Below are 21,735 nucleotides of genomic sequence, written 5' to 3' on the forward strand. Positions count from 1 at the left end.
ATTTTTAAAATTTAAAAAAAAAAATACACAATCTTTCGATTTTTTCTAATTTTTCCCGCAGATATGAAATACTCTTAAATAAAAACTGATTTTAAGACTTTTGACTTAAATTTTTTGATACCTAAGCGCGAGGGATAATAAAGGTGGCATAATAAAGCCCATGTACACGCTTAGATATCCAAAAATATAAGTCAAAACCCTAAAATCAGAAGAAGAAAAAAAAAATTGAAAGGTTGTATATTTTTTTCAAATTTACGGATTGCAATTACGTGTCACTAGCTTTTCACTCCAAAGCATAAGCATTGTGCAGGCAGCTGCATTGGAACTCGAGTTTGAAGTTCCGAATCTTGTTCAGTTTAGCTATTCAGGTTTGGGCATACCGACCATTTCTATAGAAGCAAGGGATGAATGGGAGTCTCATATATCCATTGAGAGCCATCACATTGAGACCTCCTCTTGGTACCTAGAATTGCAGAAGTTGTTGTGTCAGCTGAGCCAATCAAGAATCAATCTCACTATAAGCCCACGTTTGGTTGGATGTTTTTAGAGGTTGGAAAGGGAATCAAGTAATTGAATCAATTACTTGTTGTTTGGTTTGGATAATGAGATAATTATTACCCTTACTTGAGGGTAACCCAATCACCCAATTTGTTACCCCTCAAAATAGAGGGGAAACAAAAGAAAGGGAATCCCTTACTAATGTTTCCTTTCCATTGTTAAACCAAACACTCAATAAAAGTAATAGTTATTATTACAATTCCACTCCTTTATTTGATTCCATTCCCTTTCCATTCCTCTACTTGAACCAAACGACCACTAAATATTGTTGGGTCACGGCCGCCGTGTAGTATTGCTGACGTGGACGATTTTCAAGCTATAGCCAAACCTATATCAGTGGAGAAGTTGAGGCTCGAGGCCAAGTATGATGCGCGTTGCATTCTGATTGGTCTTCTTGGTTTATGTCGCCCCAAGTTCGTGACTCATTGCTGGCTTGGTCGCAGTTGGTCTCAGTCCATTGAAAATCTTTGTTGGACAAGCAGTATGTGTTTGGGCGCTTTGATCTCAAGGAAGTAAACGTGGAAGTATACGACAACGATGCAGCAGAGTGGCGGCCTCTTCTACTACAAGATGCCATACCAAACCAGCGGAGGAGTCGTTTCCATTTGAAGTGGTGAACTGATGACAGATGAAATAACTCCTCTCTGTTTTGAACTATTTTGTTATCCTATATATGTATATATTCCTGAATCTACATAATTATGGAGTTTTTGTTGTTTCGATTATGTCTTTAGTAAGTGAAGCTGTTAAGTTCAGTTATTAGAGCAGCAATGTGATTAAAGGAAACTAGACAAGCTGAAGCTAACACTATATTTCAGAGTTTGTTGTTTTTTGTACAGCTCTTCGATCTATGACATAATTTCCAGAGCCTCCCTAGCTTTTCCTAGAATATTAAAGACAGTCGCCGCGATGTGTGAAGGCGTGAGTCCTGCTTCCATCAGTTGATCCACCGGGGCTCCATGGTCGATGTATCGATCAGGAAGAACCAATGGTCTCCACTGCAGCAAAAAATTCAGTTACAAAAGTGTAAGTAGCTCATGTTTTCATAATCGTTTGCCTCGATGAGAATTTTCTTATTTGATTCTTCTAGTACAGTAGTATTCATAAAAACTACTCTATAATTCAAGAATCGTACCTTTAGGTTGCCATCAAGGAGCCCATCCAAGGCCATGAAGTGAGCTACATGAGATCCAAAACCACCAATTGACCCTTCTTCCACAGTGATCAAGACCTCGTGTGATTTGGCCAAGCTCCGTATAAGAGCATGATCCAATGGCTTACAGAAACGAGCATCGGCTACTGTCAACTGTAAGCCGCGGGTTTCTACCAAGGCAGCTGCAGCCAAACAGCTCTGAACTGCTGATCCATAACCCAAGAGAGCCACCCTCTCCCCTTCAATTAGTATACGGCCCTTTCCAATCTAAAGAACATATGCAAACTCACCTTAGCTGGGTTTATTCATATGGTGTGGACTAAAATAGGAGGAGGAGAAGGGTGAATAGAGAAGTACCTCGAGGGATTTGCCTTTGTTTCCGGGCGGCAACTCCACACCTATACCGTTGCCTCTTGGATAACGGAAGCAGCTTGGTCTGTCGTCTATAGCTGCAGCAGTTGCAACCATGTTAAACAATTCAGCCTCATCCGAAGGAGCCATCACCACCATGTTGGGAAGGCATGCCATGAAAGTAACATCAAAAGCTCCACAATGTGTCGGGCCATCCGCTCCCACCAAGCCGGCTCTATCCATAGCAAACCTAACCGGCAGCTTCTGCAAATCCACGTCGTGCACTACCTGGATAACAGAATCAAGAAAGGAACAATTTGGTAAGACTTCTAGCATTGTGTTGAAATCCAAAACATGGAAAAGAGGCGTTGGCTTGCCTGGTCGTAGCCTCGTTGCAAGAAGGATGAGTAGATTGCACAGAAGGGCTTGATCCCTTCACAGGCCAAACCTGCAGCAAAAGTCACAGCATGCTGTTCTGCTATCCCAACATCGAAACACCTTGTTGGGAAACGGCGTTGGAAGAGGTTCAAACCCGTCCCACCTCCCATTGCTGCATGGATTGCTACGATATCCTTGTCTACTTCAGCTTCTGCAATCAGAGCCTCAGCAAAGTAGGTTGTGTAAGACTGAGTTGGAGCACTCGATTTAAACTGCTTCCCCGTTGCTGGATCGAACTTGGTCACTCCTACAAAAGGTGAGCTCATGAATTCCAGCTTTATTATTTACATGGAGCCTTACTAGGTCTTCTTATCAAAGAATCATTTACCATGGTATTTATCTGCAGCTTTCTCTGCATAAGGATATCCTCTGCCTTTCTCAGTCACAACATGGATCAACACCGGACCCGTCGTTTTAGTACTCTTGACCTCTCTGAGAATCGCTGTCAGGTCATCAAGATTGTGACCATCAACTGGACCGATGTAGTAAAGCCCGAGCTCTTCAAAGAGTGTTGATCCAGAGCCACTGATCAGCCCACGAGCATACTCATCGACTTTTGCAGCAAGCTCGTGCATAGGCCCCCCGATCTGCTTGGTGACTCCCTGAAGCAACCCCAACCTCAACAAATGTCAACACAATCTACAGATAGAAGAAGCTAGGTTCGCCTGTGGTAACATTCTCATTCGTGATACTAACCTTAGCGACTTCCCTTAGCTCTCTGAGAGGCCGGTTCGACTGCAACCTACTCAAAGCACTGCTCAAGGCTCCCACGGGAGCAGTTGGCCCATCCAGATTGGCAGTAGGCAAGGAAACTTGCTTATTGTCATTGAGAATAACAATCATGTCCGAGTCCAAGTAGCCAGCATTGTTCATTGCCTCATAGGCCTGACCGGCTGTCATAGCCCCGTCGCCTATCACAGCCACGACGTTGTTCTTTCTTCCTTTCAGATCCCTCCCCACAGCCATTCCTGGTAAGCCAAGTAAACTCCAATCCTAAATCAGTTATTTATTTCAGACCAACATGAGATTTACATCATTTTTTCTGCTTATCTCATATAAACAGCTCAATTTCAAAGGACTCTGCGATTCAACTCAACTCAACTCTGTAACACTTTAGGATCATACCTAGTCCTGCAGAGATAGTTGTGGAACTGTGACCGGCACCAAAGCAGTCATAGTCGCTCTCAGACCGCTTCGTGAAACCAGAGAGGCCACCGGTCTGTCTTAAACTCGGCATCCTGTCTCTTCTTCCTGTCAGAATCTTGTGTGGATAAGCCTACATCATGCAGAATCAGATCATCAGCACTAAAAACAAGAGCACAACTTCCAAAGATACAATGTGAAGAAGAAGAAGATCATCACCTGGTGGCCAACATCCCACAGAATTCGATCTTGAGGAGCATTGAACACATAATGAAGAGCCACAGTTAGCTCAATCACACCAAGGCTTGATCCCAGGTGACCCCCAGTCTTGGACACGTTGAAGATGACGTCGGACCGCAGTTCGTCGGCGAGTTGTTGCAGTTCCTGAGTTCAAGATTCAGTTTTTAGAAAGAGGGACTCCCTCAAATTTTAGAATTTGTAATATTTTGGAAAGAAAGAAAAAAAATGTATTTATATATATAAATATATAGTAAGTACCTTAGTGGAGAGGTTTTTCATGTGAATTGGATAGTTGATTGTGTCTAAAAGGGGAGTTGGAGGCTTTTGTGAGAAGTATTCCCCTCTTTCAGACAGTGTTGCACAAATTCCTGTATAGCTTTTCCTAATCTTCATTCATTTATAAAAACAGTAGAAAACAAACATTTCAATCAATTGTTGCAATCATAAACTTCCAGCTGAAGATAAATGCAGCCTATTCCTAGTATACACCCAAAAAGATCTCAATTAAATAATTAATGTAAGCAATGATAGCACACAAACTCTATTCCCAATCAAGAAATTTAGAATTCTACATATTATAACACCTAATGATAACATTGGCAACTTTGCTTTCCCAAGACTAATGCACATTGATTCATCAAGTGTAGCATCGCCTCGAAAGTTGAAACCACTAGCAATTTATTTATATATTATTCAAGAATGACAAGATAAAAGAAAATTTTTGGGACCTGGCTGTTCTTGCAGAAGGGGTGAAATGGTAGATCTGCACCATGTAGCCACTGAGAGCAGAAATTGGTGTGCTTTTGAGCATCTGCAGCTACTAAACTCCCAGAAAATGCAAATGGGCATAAAGCCATCTTGTATGTGTGTATAGACAGCTCAAAATTTCACTCCAAACAATCAAAGATTGCAGATTTCCCAGAAAAAAAGATACTCTCTGTTCATGCACCAGCTCTTGAGGTGGGCTCTGTTTTTGAACTTCTCTCAAGAACACTAGCCACTGTGTGTGTGTGTGTGTGTGAAAATGATGGGAATGATGAGGGCTTGGATTAAATGCAGGGATTGTTAAGGAACAAAATGTTGGTGGGATTGGTTTGTGCATATGGCTTTATGGGTGGCGCATTTACAGAGGACAGATCAGTAACACTCTGTTTGAGTTTGTGTGTAATATATATGAAGAGAGAGAGAGAGAGAGAGAGAGAGAGAGAGTGGATTTTGGTGATGTGTGAGAGAGAGATATAGTGAAGAGCGCGATCCCATTGGGCCACGTCACGAGAAATCACGAATGGATAGAGATATGATAATAAATCTATCTTCCCATTGGGGAAGAAAGTAAGAGATGAGGTGTCTATTTACCCATCATATATGTTTCTAAGTAGTTGATGCACTAATTCAAACATTATATTGTGAATTTCATCTTTTTATTTCAATTTTATTCATGTGCATCACATAATATGTATGCATCAACTATATATCATACGTATGTTGTTTTAAACCATGAATGAAAATGGATATTACTACTTGTTAGAGTAAAGGTCTCATGGGTTAAGTGGTGCAGAATTAGAAAAAAAATTGTGTGTTTTATAATAATCCACAAGTGTTACAAGAAGGGAATTGCCTTCTTTCTTTGTGGGTTTCTCTCATAGTGCTTCTAGCACACTCATTAGTTAGTTTTTTCAAAATATTAAGATAAAAGTGTTATATTCGTTGTATATTGGAGTGTTATTTTAAATATAAAATTTATATTTTTTTCATTTTCTATAAATAGACAACAGCGTTATCATAATTATATACATAACACAACTCTTTCATCTTTTCTTAATTTAACATCAATTTTACTTTCAAAAATTACATCTTTTTTTGTTTCTATGCATCTCAATTAAAAACAAATTCAAACTCTTGAAATTTCTTACCCACGCAAGAGTATTGTCAAAGCCTTGAAAATATTCCAAACTCCGAAGAATTCATACAGTTTGAAAACTGTTATGAACTTCCAAATTGGCAAATTTCAACAAATATCACTCAATTTTCCATCCTGAATATAACCAGATCTTTGAAAATACTCCATTTGTCCCACTATACGTGAGACTCTTTCTATTTTGGGTGTCCCACCATAAGTGAGACTATTTCCTTTTTGGGTAGAAATTTTATCCTTTAAACATTTTTTCACCTACACACAAAATACATTTTTCTTAATTCTCGTGCAAAAAAAAAAGGTCTCACTTGTAGTGGGACAGAGGGAGTATCTTTTAAAGCTCATGACAAAAGGTCCAAAACACGCACTAATACTTTCACCGGTTCACAAGGTTAAATAAATTAAGAAGATATAACACTAGTGTATTCTTAGTGGTTGTTTGGTTCGAATAGAGGAATGGAAAGGGAATGGAATCAAATAAAGGAATTGAATTGTAACAATAAGCATTATTTTTATTAAGTGTTTGATTTAACAATGAAAATCAATCATTAGTAAGAGATTCCTTTTCTTTTGATTCCCCTCTATTTTGAGGGGTAACAAATTGGGTGATTGAATTACCCTTAAGTAAGAGTAATGGTTACCTTATTATCCAAACCAAACAACAAGTAATTGATTCAATTAATTGAATCCATTTTCAATCTCCAAAAACACCCAACCAAACATGGGCTTAATGTATAATCAATGAGAATCTAATTGTAAACGCCAACCAAAAAGATGACATATTATGACGGTATATTTTAAGATTTGTATCAACAAGTTCGAGCAACTAATCTATAAAAAAAAAAAAGGATCAACAAAATCATGGAAAAATCGTTATCAACGACTCACTACATAGTTCTAAAAGACCGGTGGTGGAGTCATTTCAGTTGGTTAGGTGATTGGAATTAATCGGTGCTAAGGGACAAGGTTAGTCTCACCCTTTGCATTTTGATGGGACTGATTTTATTTTTTATTTTCCATTATCTTTTACTTATTTTTATTATCATCATAATCATAATACTAAATTTTGTTTTGATATATTTGAAAAATCTGTCGATTTAGTAACTATCATTATTGATTTTCAATATGGTACTCGTAATTTGGACTTAATTCGATTTTCAATACATTGAACTATATGGAGATTAAGTTTTGATTTATGTAACAATATAATTGCCATGTGTATTGTATTTTTTTCATATTTATTAATTTAAATCATAAATAATTTGCAATTCCAACCTGACTTTTTGAAAGTAGTAAACAAATACCTAGACTTTTTAATTTTTTGCAGTTATAGCTCCCTCATTTTTTTTGACTATCCAAATTTCCAAAAGAAAATTATAAATTTTGTCAAAATCCGTTATTTAGATGACAATTATTTAAAAATATCTATTTTTTAAAAACTTATTTCAACATAAATTTTGTTTGGCGGGGGGGGGGTGTGCATTTTCTTTAAGGAGAGGGAAAATACAATTTTTTTTTCTTTTAATTACAAGAGGTTTGCGAAACTACTACCCACACAAAAGTGGAAAGACTACACCGCATGCAGGCGGAATTGAACCCAAAGACCTCTTACAAAAAAAAGTCTTCGAGTGCCTCAACTTTGCCACTTGAATTAAACCTCATCGACGGGAGGAAAAATACAATTAATAAAATAAAATAACGACAATTTTTACAAACGATTATGACCGAACCACCATCGACCAATTCAACCCAATAGTTCATATTAGAAAAAGTGAGCACATTGTGATTGATATCATCAAAAAATTAGCCTAAATTTGAGTTGACCTGAATAGAAAAATAGCATAATAAAAAAGGCTAAAAAAGTTGGAAGTCCATATTTTTGAAACGCAACCTGTCACAAATTGTGTGGCAATCGGCATTGGAAATTCATGAAACCCCACTACTCTTTATTGCATAGTGCTACTCATATAAATCATGAACCAATTAACGTAGGATAAGTCGAGATTGTTAGTGGTGATATCAAACTCAAACATATTGTCCAAATTTGATTGCATATTTGTCAAATTCACAACGAATGTAAATTGTTATCACGCGCACTTATTTCTTTTTGCCTATTGCTTTATTAATCATCTAGTGCTACCACTCAATGAAATTTGGAATATAGTAGTAATAATTTACAAAACTTCCATAAAACCAAACATAATTTAAGTTACTAATTTTCGATATATAATCTCTTCGTTTTTTTTTTCTTTCCAATTTGAGCTTCTCAAGCTTCTAATCTCTGTCAAACAGAATTGTATATATATTTAAATTAATGAGTCATGTTTATTATGTTCGAACAAACTTCAAAATTTAAACTAGACCCATCATTAACGAGTTTCATTTTAAATTTCGATTGTAAACAAAGACTAAAAATTTTCCGGTAATCGTAGCTTTCAAATAACTTTACGCCCACTAATTTTTGAGGCCTATAATAAGTATATATTTAATGATGAAAATCGTAGAACAAGCAAAGGTGATATAGACATATAGTTAGGCACCACAGTGTAGATTTTTATATAGTCTATAAATAGATGCTAGCCCTAGACTCCTAGCAACACAAAATTGCTTGAGTTGTAGCATTGTAAATTTAAAGTAACAAGTTAGTTAAGATATCTCAACTGTTTCTGAAAATTACTCCCTCCGTCCCACTGTACCTGAGACTCTTTCTATTTTGAGCGTCCCACTGTAAGTGAGACTCTTTCCTTTTTGGGTAAAAGTTTTCCCTTCAAACACCTTTTTACTTTTTCACCTACACACAAAATACATTTTTCTTAATTCTCGTGCCCAAAAAAAAGGTCTCACTTATAGTGGAACGGAGGGAGTATTAGATTATGACATCATAATTTACCATAGGGTTGTGATCTGAAAATGTGAAACTCACACTTCAAATATCTAAATGATTATATGCATATACATCGTCTCAATTTCCAAATATTTTTGGACGTGGTAAATAGTTACATTAAAACTATTCTTTATTAGCCATTTAAAACTATTCTTTAAAACAAATATTATCAATCGTACCAATCTCAGCTTGCTCGACCAAAGTGGTGATATGATGTAAGAAAAAACTTGCCAAAAAGGCAATTATATTTCACGAAGTCAAGCAATTAATCTATGCCTATGTGCACCACTTAGTTGGAAATTAATTAATAACATTTAAATACATGTGGCTGCAAGCCTGCAATAGAGCAGCTCTAGTTTAAAAACAAAAAATAAAAACAAAAGCATAGTACCCCTTCGTCTCACGAATCTTGACACGTATTTCTTTATAGGCCGTCCCACGAATCTTGACACATTTCCAAATAAGGTAAAAATTATTATCTTCTCTCTCCTACTTTATCACTTTTATTATCTTCTCGCTCCTACTTTATTACTTTTATTACCTTCTCTATCCTAATTTATCACTTTTATACTTTATTAACTACACACGTAAAACACTAATCTACAACTCCTTAATTCCTGTGCTGAAACCAAACGTGTCAAGATTCGTGGGACGAAGGGAGTATTATGTTGTAGGCTTATAGCTGAGGTTTGGTAGAAAATTGAGGGTTCTAAGTTGGTTGTCTATTCCAAGAATTGATATTTTACTTAGAAAGATACCCTATAATTTGAGAATGTGAAGAACATGAAAGTCGGAAGTCAAGTTCCCTCATCATATAAAAAAACAAAAACAAAATCAAAATCAAAGCATTCAAACTTCTATTGTAAACTAATTCAGTTCACTTCGCACAAGGGAGCTGTGGGAGTCAAAAGGGAACTTAGATTTATCTACAAGAAATTTGGTTTACAAAATCATGCTAGAGGAAAAGGAAGTATGATGGCTCATAGCTTTCATTTAGTCAAAAGATTCTACATAACTAACTACATTCATGACTATGACAAATGGAGATAACAAAATCATGAGATCTAGCATCATCAACAAGTGATATCAAGATGTTATATATGTTAGGTAGAAATCACCTTGCAATAATTGAGAAGCAATTCCACAAAGGAGCTAATAGTACAAATGGGATTGAAAGGCCTAATAAGCATCTAAGAATTGATGGTGGACATGGTACCAAACAAACTGAAAATCAGCGTAATGGCTTGCAGTTTGGCTATCCTCTCGAGTTCTTATTAACTCACAAAGGCCGAGTTTTTACTTTGAAACCTATATTCATATGTCAGAGAAAAGAAAACTTGGGCTAGATGAATGTAAAAGGCATAGTTTTCAGGTTCGATCCGCCAGCATGAACAAGAGAAAATATGAACAATCAGTGCAGCCTCTATTGCATAGCAATGAGTGTTTTTGGATTACCATGTAAACAAAGCATAAAAATGGCATCAAACAAGGAAAAGGGAAATACCTATAGATTGGATATATTGTTGGTTTTAACTTCTACGCTCTAACACAAGTTATTTGAAGCAAGCTTTTCTTGGTTGATCAAGCAGGTTCTCTCCTAAAGCAACTAGGAACCAACTAGTGTATTGAGTCGAACAAAATATTTTCAGCTGATCATAGAGATTGAGATTATTAATAGCCTCAATTTACAAACTAATAATGTGACAGTTCAAGTATCTTCCATCTGCAAGCCTATAATCTCAATGTGCGTCTGTTTTGTGTACAATATCAGATTACGGCCTCTATCATTATGAGTAAAAGGCCGAAACCAAGACATAAACAGCCACAATATCCCCACAATCAAACTCTCAAGATCAAGAAATCAACTACAACAAGAACTAAATGCCAACAGAAAAACTTTGAAGACCAACAACAAAGCCGCAATTGCTACCACATTAGATTGCAGATGCATAAATTCCAGATAGTAATCAAAATGGAAACCCTAAACAGCATAGCACGTTCAAATTTAAACTTCAAACGCTATATAAGATACGCGATTCCAAGACTTTCTATCCAAACAAACAGCATTATCAAATCCAACAAAACTTCTATTATCCAAAACTAACAGAATTATCAATCCAAAGCAAAAGGCGAGCAGAAACAACAGAGTTACATATACTCACTTCATCTTTGCCTCCGTGAACAAAACATGGCGATTGACGCGAGGATCATACTTGCGGAACTCCAGCTTGATATTGTTGGTGTGGAGCCTCTTCGTCTTCTTCACGACATAGAAGAATCCGGTTCCAGCTGCCGACACAAGCCGAACCAACATAGCACCTCCCTTCTTCTTCTCGCCCATTTTCACAACTCAAAACCAGACTGTTCAAATTTTAGGGCAACCAGAAATTAGGAAATTAACTTCAGCAGCCAAATTTTGCAACATCTCAAAAGGAGCAAAACACAGACTCAAAATAACGATTAAGTTGCATATTTGCCTTCTAATTTCTCTGTAGTCACTAACACTTCTCAAATAGGAAATTGCATTGATCGTAGAATATACCTCTTCGAATTTATCATTTGCGTATCAACAAAAGAATATTAATCCATAGCTATCATATTGAATAACAAACAAGGTGTAGCATTTAATTTCGATGTAAAGGAACTTGGAAAAATTGAAGGCGAAATTAACAAACAAATTTGAAGCGAGGGTTAGCAGGCTCCAAAATCTCGCTTTCGACATTACTTCCTGTCTCAATTCTGATTGATTCGTTGGAAGTTATCTCTTCAATAGTTGCGCTATTGAGCTGAAAAAGCTTCTCCTTGTTCAAAAGAGTTCCTGCTCTGAATCAATCGGAAAACTAAAGGAAGATTACCGTATTTAGCAACAGAGACGGCGGCGCCGGCTTCGACACTGATCAGCAAGAGAAGCTGAAACGTGGACTCATAAATCAAGGGCCAAGGGGATCTTTACTGGGCTGGGCTGGGCAGCTGGCCCACTCCCAAGCCCATTATGAACTAGTAATCCTATTTTATTTTAAGGTAATTGTGATCAAATACACGAATTTTCACATAATTTTAATTTTATTCATTAATTAAAAACTATGCGAAGTTCATGTATTTAGAGGTAAATTTTCTAATTTATATGCAAAATTATAATTTAAAGAAAGTTCGTATATTTAAAGGGACATTTACTTTGAGTAATATGATAAATTGATACAAGTATACAACTCATAATTGGATATTTGGTGGATAAGATAATCAAATAAGTTTTAAAATTAGTCAATCCATCAAAATAAATACTCCTATATTAGTTAGAATTATTTTTTATTAATCTATCCTATCACTCAAATTAAATTCTCCTAAAAGTTTTGCAATTCAAAGCTCGAAAGATTGATTAGTAGTATATCCAGAATTGTATAGGTCCCGTCTACGTGCGACATAATATATTTTTTACTTTTGCGGTGTAGATGTCTCGCATGCATGTGATATAGTGACTTATTCGATGATATATATTACATGTAATTAAAAAGAAAAAAGAAAAAGAATATCAGTCTAAGGTTACAAAATTGTACAACTAGATGCTTACTTCTTTTAGTTTTTGTTTATTTTATAATCAGTATTTTATTAATTTGAATGGTTTATTCATCGAATGATTCCATTGAAAGTTAACTAAAATTAAAAAGGACAAGAAGAAATCTAAATAATTCATCTTTTCAAATTTGAATCAACAGTTTCAGTCAAAAGTTATTACTTTAAACTAAACAAATTAAATTATGTGGAATCTCATGACATTCTAGAATTGGGAGTCCTGGTTTTAACTTTGATGTTCATAATCATATCACACAATAATAAAAATCGTCGACAAAAAATATTGAAGGGGTAGAAATTATTCTTTCTAATTAATTTAAACTTTGATTGGGGGAAAACTAAACCAAAAATAAGTATATTAGTTTTTTTTTAATTAAAATATAAATATATTATTGATCACTTAAAGTGTACGCAATATGATCATTTAACTAATTTGAATGCAACGACTCTCCAAAAATTTGGTGTAACTGTCCAACGACCATATATGTGCCCTTAAGTTTTAATAAAGTAAATTTTTTTTTGAGAGACCATTTTGATATTAATTAACAAAACCATGGTTTAATTTGCAATTATATAATGATTTTGAGAGGTTTTGACCCTTTTGGGTTTTGCTTGAGTTTGACGTAAAGAGATGGATGTGGTTGACATGTCAATATAATTTTAAAAAATGTTGAAGTCTTGTGATTTTTTATGATAAATAAAAGGACTTTGACAAGTAAAACTTGAAATGCAAAAACATCTTTTAGTATTAATTAAAAGTTAATTTTGATAATTGATTTTTATAGTGTTTAATATTGTCATGAAATATTAATCATATATTAATATATATGTATAAAATATTTACATAAAAGAATATTAACATAATAAAAATTATGTACATTAAGCTAGAATAAATTAAAGTTACCAAACGGATCTTAACATATATAGCTTGATAAAACATGCAAACTTTTGTATGAGATTTCAACTTAAAATCTCATCCACATATAGAAAATAAATAAGTAAAGGGAATCAGTTAATTTAATTAAATGTGTTTGATTTCCTCCAAGTCTAACATGTGAAAATCATGATTCTTAAAATAAAATAAATGAAATGAGAAAAGGAGATGACTATAGTCTATAGATGCCCCCTACATATAAACAAAAAGTACAGTATTCTTTTTTGAAATGAAGCATGTGCAGTTTACTGCAACCAGTGGTTCATATTTTATTTTAATAATCTTTTTGCAGTGGTTCATATTTTATTTTAATTATCCAAAAAAGATTATTCTTTCATTATTAATACAATTATCTTATTCATATTGCGTTCACCAATAGATATAAAATTAATATATGAAACATTCATTGGGATAAATATCCATGATTCTTCAATTCTAATGGGTATAATAATAATTAACAATGAAAAGTCTGAGGATAATAATTAACATGTATTCAAAATAATAGAAAACTACTAAGACAAAATATCGTCCAAGCATAGTGGCAATTGATAAATGTTAGAGTATTCCTATACTCTATGTTTAGTTGTCATTTTGTAGTTCAAAGAGTGTTTTCGGGAGTTTCACAGTTTGTTTTTTGTTGAGTTGCTTATGCAATTGTAAGTTCCTGAAGACTTTATTATAGCCTTTTCTTGCGGGTTTTTGGAGAAGTTTCTCTTGGTTCTATTTATGGACATATATCTACCGAATCTTTTGTTGGTTTGGGAGTCCGATTTGTTAGGGTCTCTTTGAACCCTAGTAAACGCCGCCTTATGTAAACCCTACTTGTGCCCTTGCTTATCTTCCCTGCAGGCCCTGGGCTTAACCCATCTCTTTAAGGGTTTACGTATTTATTATGATTATGGTGATCAGAGGCGGCTGCGGCGATCGTGATTATTCTACTTCTTTGAGAGAGTATTTTCGTGCATGGTGTGAGCATACGTTCTGTGAGAGTGTGCTTTTGTCTTTTGCTTTATTTCATTGTAAGCGTGAGGTTGTTCTTTGCTAGTAATCTGTACTCCCTGTTGGAGTTTTTCTTGGTGTTGATTTTGAACGTGGATTGAGTTGCAATCACGTTCTTGAGAGGAAGTTAATTCCATCTTACTCTCGTTTGTTCACGTAAGTGACTATTTGGGAAGATATAGGAAGATCGAGTCTTTGCGTGTAAGTCCTTTGTATATTTTATCATCAATAGTGAACGTTTATACTGAGCGTGGCCCCCCAAACATAGATGTTTTATCACTGAATTGGGTAACCATTGTTGGTGTTCCCGTGTTCTTTATTTTCTGCATTTGAAGTTCTTTTAAGTGTTCTAACTTTCTATCGAGTGAGGCACATGAACTGTGGATAGGTATTTTTTCAATAAACATAATTATAATTAGGTTGTACTAGCAACAATATTTATTTCTTTACAACGTTAGTTTATAAATCACTGTCAACACTCAAATCAAGATTCCTCATTACCAGCTGCCTTTAGAGTAAATCATTGTAGTAGTTGAACTTGATAAAAGCATATAGTGATTTTTATTTGAGGTTGATGATTAAATTTTCGTAAATAATTATTATAGTAAAAAAGTACTAATATTAAATGCAATGAAATAAAAGGAAAATGTTGTTCAAATCTTTCGCTCGATGTGGTCTAGAAGGTCGGATAGAAAGAAGATTAATTTAAAAATAAAAATATATATAACAAAACACCAATACATTTATTTGCATTTTACAATTTAGATCAATGTTACCCAAATAAATAAATAAATAAAAGTTAAATCACTTATTTGGAATGTAATAAAAATACGACTAAATAAAAACCCTTATTTAATTGAGAATAGTTCAGAAAAAAATGATCTTTAATATTGTATCAAAATCAAGTTAAATTAAATTAAACAATGTATACAGACATACAGCTGGAGAGAGGCAATTCAAACAAAATCATTTGGTGCTCTAGAAAATAAAAACTTATTTGTATTATTATATTATTTTTTATACAATTTATTTATGATTATTATCAACAGTTAATTATTATACATATATAAAAAAAATTGATGTGAACAAATATTATGCTCAATTAACCTTGGAGTTCAACTCCATCAATATTAGCTTTCAACCAGTTAATCATCAACTTTAACTTATTTGATTATACATATATAAAAAAATTTATCTTCTCTATATATTCAATGCATTTTCAAGTTTAAATTCTCAATTGTTCTTGTTCGATTTCTCCTAATTCTATAAATTTGCTTTTAAAATTTAAACCTGACTCAATAATATCATTACTTCAAATAATACTATCATAAAAAAGTACAGAATGAATCATTATCACACAAAGATACATTATTTTACATTGTGACTCATCCATGTACATGTTGAAGACTATAAAACACTATAATTAAGACATTTAATATATATAGATAGATAGATAGATAACTTGTTGCATCCTATATTCAAGACTATAAAACACATACTCTCAATCATTTACAAAAGAGTAGAACCCATTTATTTGTAGAGGCAAATACCAATAAAGACAAATGCCATGATTTAGTATCTTTTAATTAATGCCCCTTCTTGTAAACACACAACAATGTCAAATACACCAGAAAAATATGCTATGGAAAATCTCTCAAATAATGAGTGTAGAGAGATTGTATTTTGCAGCTACAGTTTTCTTTTCTCAGACAATAAAGGTCTTCAGTTAACCACCTACATACCTACCGCCACCACCTGCAAACTCTCTCTCTCTCTCCCCAACCAAGTCCACCCTTAAATCATAGATAAGTCATCAAGATCCAGTTTTTCGTCATCCCTCTTCCACTCCGCCAATTTCCCGCATTCCGCTACACGAAATGGAGCACAATTCGCCGCCGCCGATCCCTAGCCCAGTCTACCTGCCATCGGCCGCCGCCGACCCGGCCGAATCGGCCCTCTTCGACTGGTCCGACTTCCTCGATTTCGACATCGACGAAGCCCTCAACACCCCCTTCGCCATCTCCGAGCCCGGGTCGGGGCCGGAGCAGGAGCTCGGATCCGACCAGTCGGAGAATCTGGGCCGGGTCAGGAAGCGGGACCCGAGACTGCTGTGCCCCAATTTCGTGGCGGGTGTGGTCCCGTGCGCGTGCCCCGAGCTGGACAAGAAGTTGGAGGAGGAGGAGGAGTCCGCTCTCCCCGGGAAGAAGCGGACCCGCGCGCTGCGGGCCCCCGCCGCCGGCCCGCTCCTGTGCCAGGTGCCCGGCTGCGAGGCCGACATCAGCGAGCTCAAAGGGTATCACAAGCGCCACCGCGTCTGCCTCAAGTGCGCGCACGCCGCCGTCGTCGTGCTTGATGGGGAGAGCAAGAGGTACTGCCAGCAGTGTGGAAAGTAAGTCTTTTTTCCTAGTTATTTTGATTCTGTCATGATTGGTCAATGGAAAATTTACTGCTTTTTATGTTGTTTTTTTTACCTTCAAGTCATGTTTTTTTATCAGTTGTGAAGTGAGATGATTGGAAAAGAAAATGGATTGGGCGGGAGTGGTTTGCTTCATTGAGTTTGATGATGGTTGTTGAGAAAGTTGGTTCTATTTTTAGTAAATGGGTGCATTTATTATTTGTAAGATGTTTTGTTGTTAGATTTGAATGAGTTAAATGGGTATTTATTGCCTGTATCCTATGTCAACTAGATCCCCTCTCCTTCTCACTTTGGACTATTATGTTTTTCTTTGAGGAAATAGGTTTGTTAAATGAGAGATGGTATTTCATTTTCTGCATTCAAGTATGGAATGATAAAATTAGGTGTGTTAAATGATCATAGTTCACCGTAATGCTCCTCTGAATGCCAGGATGCAGGTGCAGATATATAGAAATATTTTTATGTCAGTTCGATAAGCGAGTTGAATTGAGACTCATATACGCCTGAGTAAGAGTAAAGGACTGGTGAGGAAAGGAATCACTTGTTTCATTGAGCATATGACTTGACATTTGCTCTATTTGATTTGAAGTAAAAGTGTTAATTCATAAGTCAAATTATATAAAAAAAATCTTATGTTTTGGTACATATGAGAGATTTTGAATATTTTGCGAACAATGAGGAGTCTGAAGCAAATGATAATCCAACTCAAATGTAATGGAGTTAGCAGATTTTTTTTTAAAAAAATTAGTTTGCAGCCTCGACCTTTTATACGCACTGCAGATGTTGTTTTGGGGAAAGATTATTGATTATTATTTGTCTTTCTCAATAAAGTTACCCTGGACAGTTTTTGCTTACATGTCATGATGCTGGCAGGTTTCATCTCTTGTCTAATTTTGATGAGGGTAAACGTAGTTGCCGGAGAAAATTAGAAAAACACAATGACAGACGTCGAAGAAAATCTAATGGGTCTAAAGGAGGCACAGATAAGGAACCTCATCAGGTTGTCTTGGTTGATGATGTCAAGGAAGATGATGATGGAGGAAAAGGTACGACATTAGTATATAATGTAGACAATAATTTTTAATTTTACCTGATTTGAACCACCTCATTTCTCACAATCTGTACAATTTGGGGGAATGCCCCTAAGTTTTTCTGTACTTATATCTTAGAAGGAACCTAAGATCGCATGTTTCTAGTCTTGAACATTGAACAATTACGAGGATATATTGTTCCACTATATGATTTTGCTTTTTTTGAAACGGTTGTGGGCACATTAGCTAGCATTTTGTAGGTTCTTGACCACCCTTAATGAATTGTTGATGCTGCAGATGGCACGAGTCCGAGCAGTCAGATTGAAGAAAAGGAAATGTTATTGAAATCGGATGGACATGTCTCGGCAGTATCTTCAGGCCCAGACTCCCAAGGTTTTCTGGGCGAGAAGGTTGCACCATTTCTTGTGCCTGGTGAAATCCATACTAACGGGCATAAACACAGTCCAAACTCTAAACGCTCTGCATCTTACAGTGACAATTTTTCCTCTGTGGTAACCACTTATCTTATGCATCTGTCTTTTATTTCTTTTTTCACTCTACCTGAGTTAATCTTTTTTGCTTCTGAACTCCTCTCAGTGTCCCACTGGTCGAATCTCCTTCAAGCTGTATGACTGGAATCCTGCTGAATTTCCTCGACGGTTGAGACTGCAAGTATTCAAAAGATTCTTATTGCAGTTTAGTATATAAGGGAGATGAATCAATATTATCTCTATCAATGATGTGATGGGTTTAACATTTTGCTGACTGTTTTGTGATAGATATTTGAATGGTTGGCTAGCATGCCCGTTGAGTTGGAGGGGTATATCCGTCCCGGTTGTACAATTTTGACAGCTTTCATAGCAATGCCGAAGCCAATGTGGCTTAAGGTAACCCGGATTTATATTCTTCATATCTTTGGTGTAAATTTGGATACTCGTACAATTGCAGTCATGTCATCATCCATCCAGCATAAGTTGAGCTTAAGATAAATGATAGATATAGGGAGCTTGTGCTCTAAATGTAGCGTAAGAGAAAAGTATAATGATAGTTAAATAATTTTATGTTGTTGCTTGCAGATATGTTGATTATATCGATTGGATATAAGTCCTTTAAATAATCAGGATTCATACACGTCTTCTTGCATGATATGACAGTTCATTAAATAGTCACAATCCATGCACGCCTTCTTGAATTATGTATCTTATGCATGGTACGGACATTTTATCGGTAAGTACAGGCCTTACAGATATCTTATATCTATCTATTCTGTATCCTTGCCTCGAGCAGTTATTGGATAAACCAGCTTCATGCATAAAAGATCTCATTGGTTCGCCTGGGAGCATGCTATCTGGAAAAGGGACAATGCTCGTTTATGTAAATGACATGATTTTCCGTGTCACAAAAGGTAGGTTGAAATTCTTTTGTATGATTAATGGTCTTGGTTAGTTGATATCTTTGATCACCCGTTAATTTATTTGTTCATTTTGTCAGTTGCAAAAGATTTAGTTTCCTAAATCACCTTCACAGTCTGCTGTAGTTTAGTTCTGTTGATTGACGAACATTACCTTCACAGATTTTGTAAAATGCCCAGGAATCGATTACTCTGTTTCTGGATTGAGCTTGAAGTTCTTAAAATTGTGTTTGGATATGTTTTGAGAATTCATTTTGCAGTAACCACATAATTGAAAACTTTTCATATCCTGAAATTGTGTTTGCATTTTCAGTAAACAATGCATACTAACAGTTAGAGTTAAGATTCTTTGAGAATATTTATGAAAATTTTAGCACAAGATTATGATTTTCTGAGTGGATGGGAATAAATGAAACAGTTTTCCATTTCCCCCCAGAGCTATGGGCTATTTGATTGATGTGCAGTGAAGAAAATTTTTTCAAGCTAATTTGCTTCTAACACTTTCCTGGATTCTTGTGAAAACAGACGCACATTCGGTAGTACAAGTCAGCATAAAGGATAGATCTCCTAAGCTTCATTACATCTACCCGACTTGCTTTGAGGCCGGCAGGCCGATGGAGTTCGTAGCTTGTGGAAGTGACCTACTCCAACCTAAGTTTCGGTATATATGGATTCCACTCTTGATAAGATATTGCTTGACTTTCTTTCTTAAGGTTTCTTCTTTTTCGATAATGCCTATTTTTCAGATGCCTTCACCATTTTTGATCTTCCTGTGATATTTTTTGTTCGTATTGATTTGGATTTGTTCCAGGTGCCAAATAGTTTCTTTGATTGCCTTTGACAGGTTTCTAGTTTCTTGTGATGGACGGTACTTGGCGTACAAAATTTGCGTCTCATCTCTGTGCTGTAAGAAAGGAGAGAGCAACTCTTTTAACCATCAACTGGTAAAGATATCTGTTCCTCAAACCGACATGAATCTCTCTGGGCCGGCATTCATCGAGGCGAGAACTGCGTTTGACTCACTTTTGCTCTTTGGTTATTCTCGCATAAACTAATCTGCCGTTGTTTCTCATTGCGCATCTAGAAAAATACGAATAGGAATGATGAAACACTGCTGGCATGGTTGCATTTCCTTATTTGTTGATTGGGCTGCTTGCTTGTACAGGTCGAGAACCAATCTGGTTTATCGAACTTCGTTCCGATTTTTTTTGGTGATAAAGAAACTTGCGAAGAAATGGAGATCTTGCAACGAACGTTTGATACCTCAATATCCTCCCAAGAACAACCCGCATCACCTCCAAGGCCTGCATGCGGAGTCCTGGCCTCAAGACAAACACGTTTCTCGGGGTTTCTTTTAGACTTAGGATGGTCGTTGAAGAAACACGTGTCGAAGAAATTGTTGACATCTGCAGATGTACACAGATTCGACTATTTATTGGACTTTCTGATAGAGAAAGGGTCTTCTGTCATTTTGGAGAGAGTATCTCGCTCGTTGGGATCTTCAATAGATAAAAATGACGTTGCTGGTGTATCTGATTCCGATATGAGGTCATTACGGACAAAAATGGGGATCGTACGATGTATGCTTGATCACAGAACACAGGATAGAGGCTCTGCAGCGACACCTGCATCGGATGGAAATGTTCACCGTCAAAGCAAAGACGCCTGTTTCGTCGTTCAAGATACTAAAACGGTATGGCCACCAAATGTGTACACAATTATATTTGTAATCTATTCTTTGGTTTCCTAGGTTTGCTGCATATTCAATTTATGAAATTGAGCATTTCTGGATATCACTTAATAACAGAAAATCTAAATGCTACAAGCATTTGATGTTGTGGTGCCGATTTAATTTTGTGCAGGGCGTTCAAGAAACACCAGACGACATTCCATGGGGCAGAGAGGCGTCATCACTAGATGCCGTTGCTGCAACAGCTCCTCTCGTCAACACAGAGGTGATCATGAATGTCAACATTCGGACCCCCCGGCCACATAGATCACCCGGCCTCATCATGTCATCACGAACATTTCTAACTTCACGGTCCCTCATGACGGCTGTTGCTGCCGTTTGCATCTGTTTCGGAGTCTGTGTCGCCCTCTTCCACCCTCAAAGGGTCAATCAGGTCGCCACTACCATCCGGAGGTGCTTAGTTCGACAGCCCTAAATAGGTGCGCCCGTCTCTCCTCCCTCCTCTTTAGTCGAATGTACAGCACGTTGCACGTGGATCTCGATTGTGCATTACTTGCCCCATAGGCTTGAAGAAGTTGGGGGAGATAGTTGTAATCTTAGGTTTTAATGTGACTCGCAGGTCATGATCATTGTGAACTTTCTTCAAGTGTGTGTTGTAGTAATGTTTTTGCTAGCTAATTCAATTTTCTTTTGTGGTATGATTTTCTGCATTTGCTAGTGACTAGTTTTATGTTGCAGTAGATATACGACATTTTGTGGGGTAGTGGCTTATTTAGTTGAAAAAATTATATTGGTTGTTTTGGTTTTTAGATTAAGGGGGTGTTTGGGTCAGTTTTATAGAGTTTATAAGTTTTTGGAGCTTATGAGATGTTTCAAGAGTATAAGATGTAATTTCTTAAGAGCATATAAGTTGTAAAAAATGTTTAGATAATTTTTAGTTAGAGTGAGAAAATTTTTGTTAGAGATAGTTTCTTAAGAGCATATAAGTTGTAAAAATGTTTG

At 36.1% G+C, this 21,735-nt stretch overlaps 3 protein-coding genes across 5 annotated transcripts; 1 reads left to right on the forward strand and 2 right to left on the reverse strand.

Annotated features, from left to right (window-relative positions):
• Nucleotides 1-1,345: 1,345 nt before the first annotated feature.
• Nucleotides 1,346-5,128, reverse strand: LOC130991591 (probable 1-deoxy-D-xylulose-5-phosphate synthase, chloroplastic). The gene is made up of 10 exons (XM_057915881.1): nucleotides 4,612-5,128; nucleotides 4,142-4,270; nucleotides 3,863-4,027; nucleotides 3,626-3,776; nucleotides 3,197-3,468; nucleotides 2,829-3,102; nucleotides 2,440-2,747; nucleotides 2,069-2,350; nucleotides 1,694-1,978; nucleotides 1,346-1,556 (listed from the first exon to the last, which is right to left on the reverse strand). The coding sequence occupies exons 1-10, from the start codon at nucleotides 4,738-4,740 to the stop codon at nucleotides 1,407-1,409; spliced, it is 2,145 nt and encodes a 714-aa protein (XP_057771864.1). The 5' UTR covers nucleotides 4,741-5,128; the 3' UTR covers nucleotides 1,346-1,406.
• A 5,552-nt stretch (nucleotides 5,129-10,680) lies between these two features.
• On the reverse strand, nucleotides 10,681-11,687 carry LOC130991592 (uncharacterized). 3 transcript variants are annotated; one of them, XM_057915882.1, is made up of 2 exons: nucleotides 11,538-11,687; nucleotides 10,681-11,043 (listed from the first exon to the last, which is right to left on the reverse strand). In XM_057915882.1, exon 2 carries the CDS (start codon nucleotides 11,021-11,023, stop codon nucleotides 10,841-10,843), a length of 183 nt encoding a protein of 60 aa, XP_057771865.1. In that variant the 5' UTR covers nucleotides 11,024-11,043; nucleotides 11,538-11,687; the 3' UTR covers nucleotides 10,681-10,840. The 3 variants fall into 3 exon arrangements, with proteins under 3 accessions (XP_057771865.1, XP_057771867.1, XP_057771866.1); XM_057915884.1 differs by having other exon boundaries at nucleotides 11,225-11,555; XM_057915883.1 differs by having other exon boundaries at nucleotides 11,408-11,539.
• A 4,063-nt stretch (nucleotides 11,688-15,750) lies between these two features.
• Nucleotides 15,751-21,431, forward strand: LOC130991594 (squamosa promoter-binding-like protein 7). The gene is made up of 10 exons (XM_057915887.1): nucleotides 15,751-16,574; nucleotides 17,475-17,647; nucleotides 17,930-18,144; nucleotides 18,230-18,304; nucleotides 18,412-18,519; nucleotides 18,920-19,037; nucleotides 19,569-19,704; nucleotides 19,888-20,044; nucleotides 20,209-20,736; nucleotides 20,906-21,431. Exons 1-10 carry the CDS (start codon nucleotides 16,063-16,065, stop codon nucleotides 21,206-21,208), a joined length of 2,325 nt encoding a protein of 774 aa, XP_057771870.1. The 5' UTR covers nucleotides 15,751-16,062; the 3' UTR covers nucleotides 21,209-21,431.
• The last annotated feature ends 304 nt before the right edge of the window (nucleotides 21,432-21,735 follow it).

This window comes from Salvia miltiorrhiza, chromosome 7 (assembly GCF_028751815.1).
Source record: "Salvia miltiorrhiza cultivar Shanhuang (shh) chromosome 7, IMPLAD_Smil_shh, whole genome shotgun sequence".
NCBI classification, from domain to species: Eukaryota; Viridiplantae; Streptophyta; class Magnoliopsida; order Lamiales; family Lamiaceae; genus Salvia; species Salvia miltiorrhiza.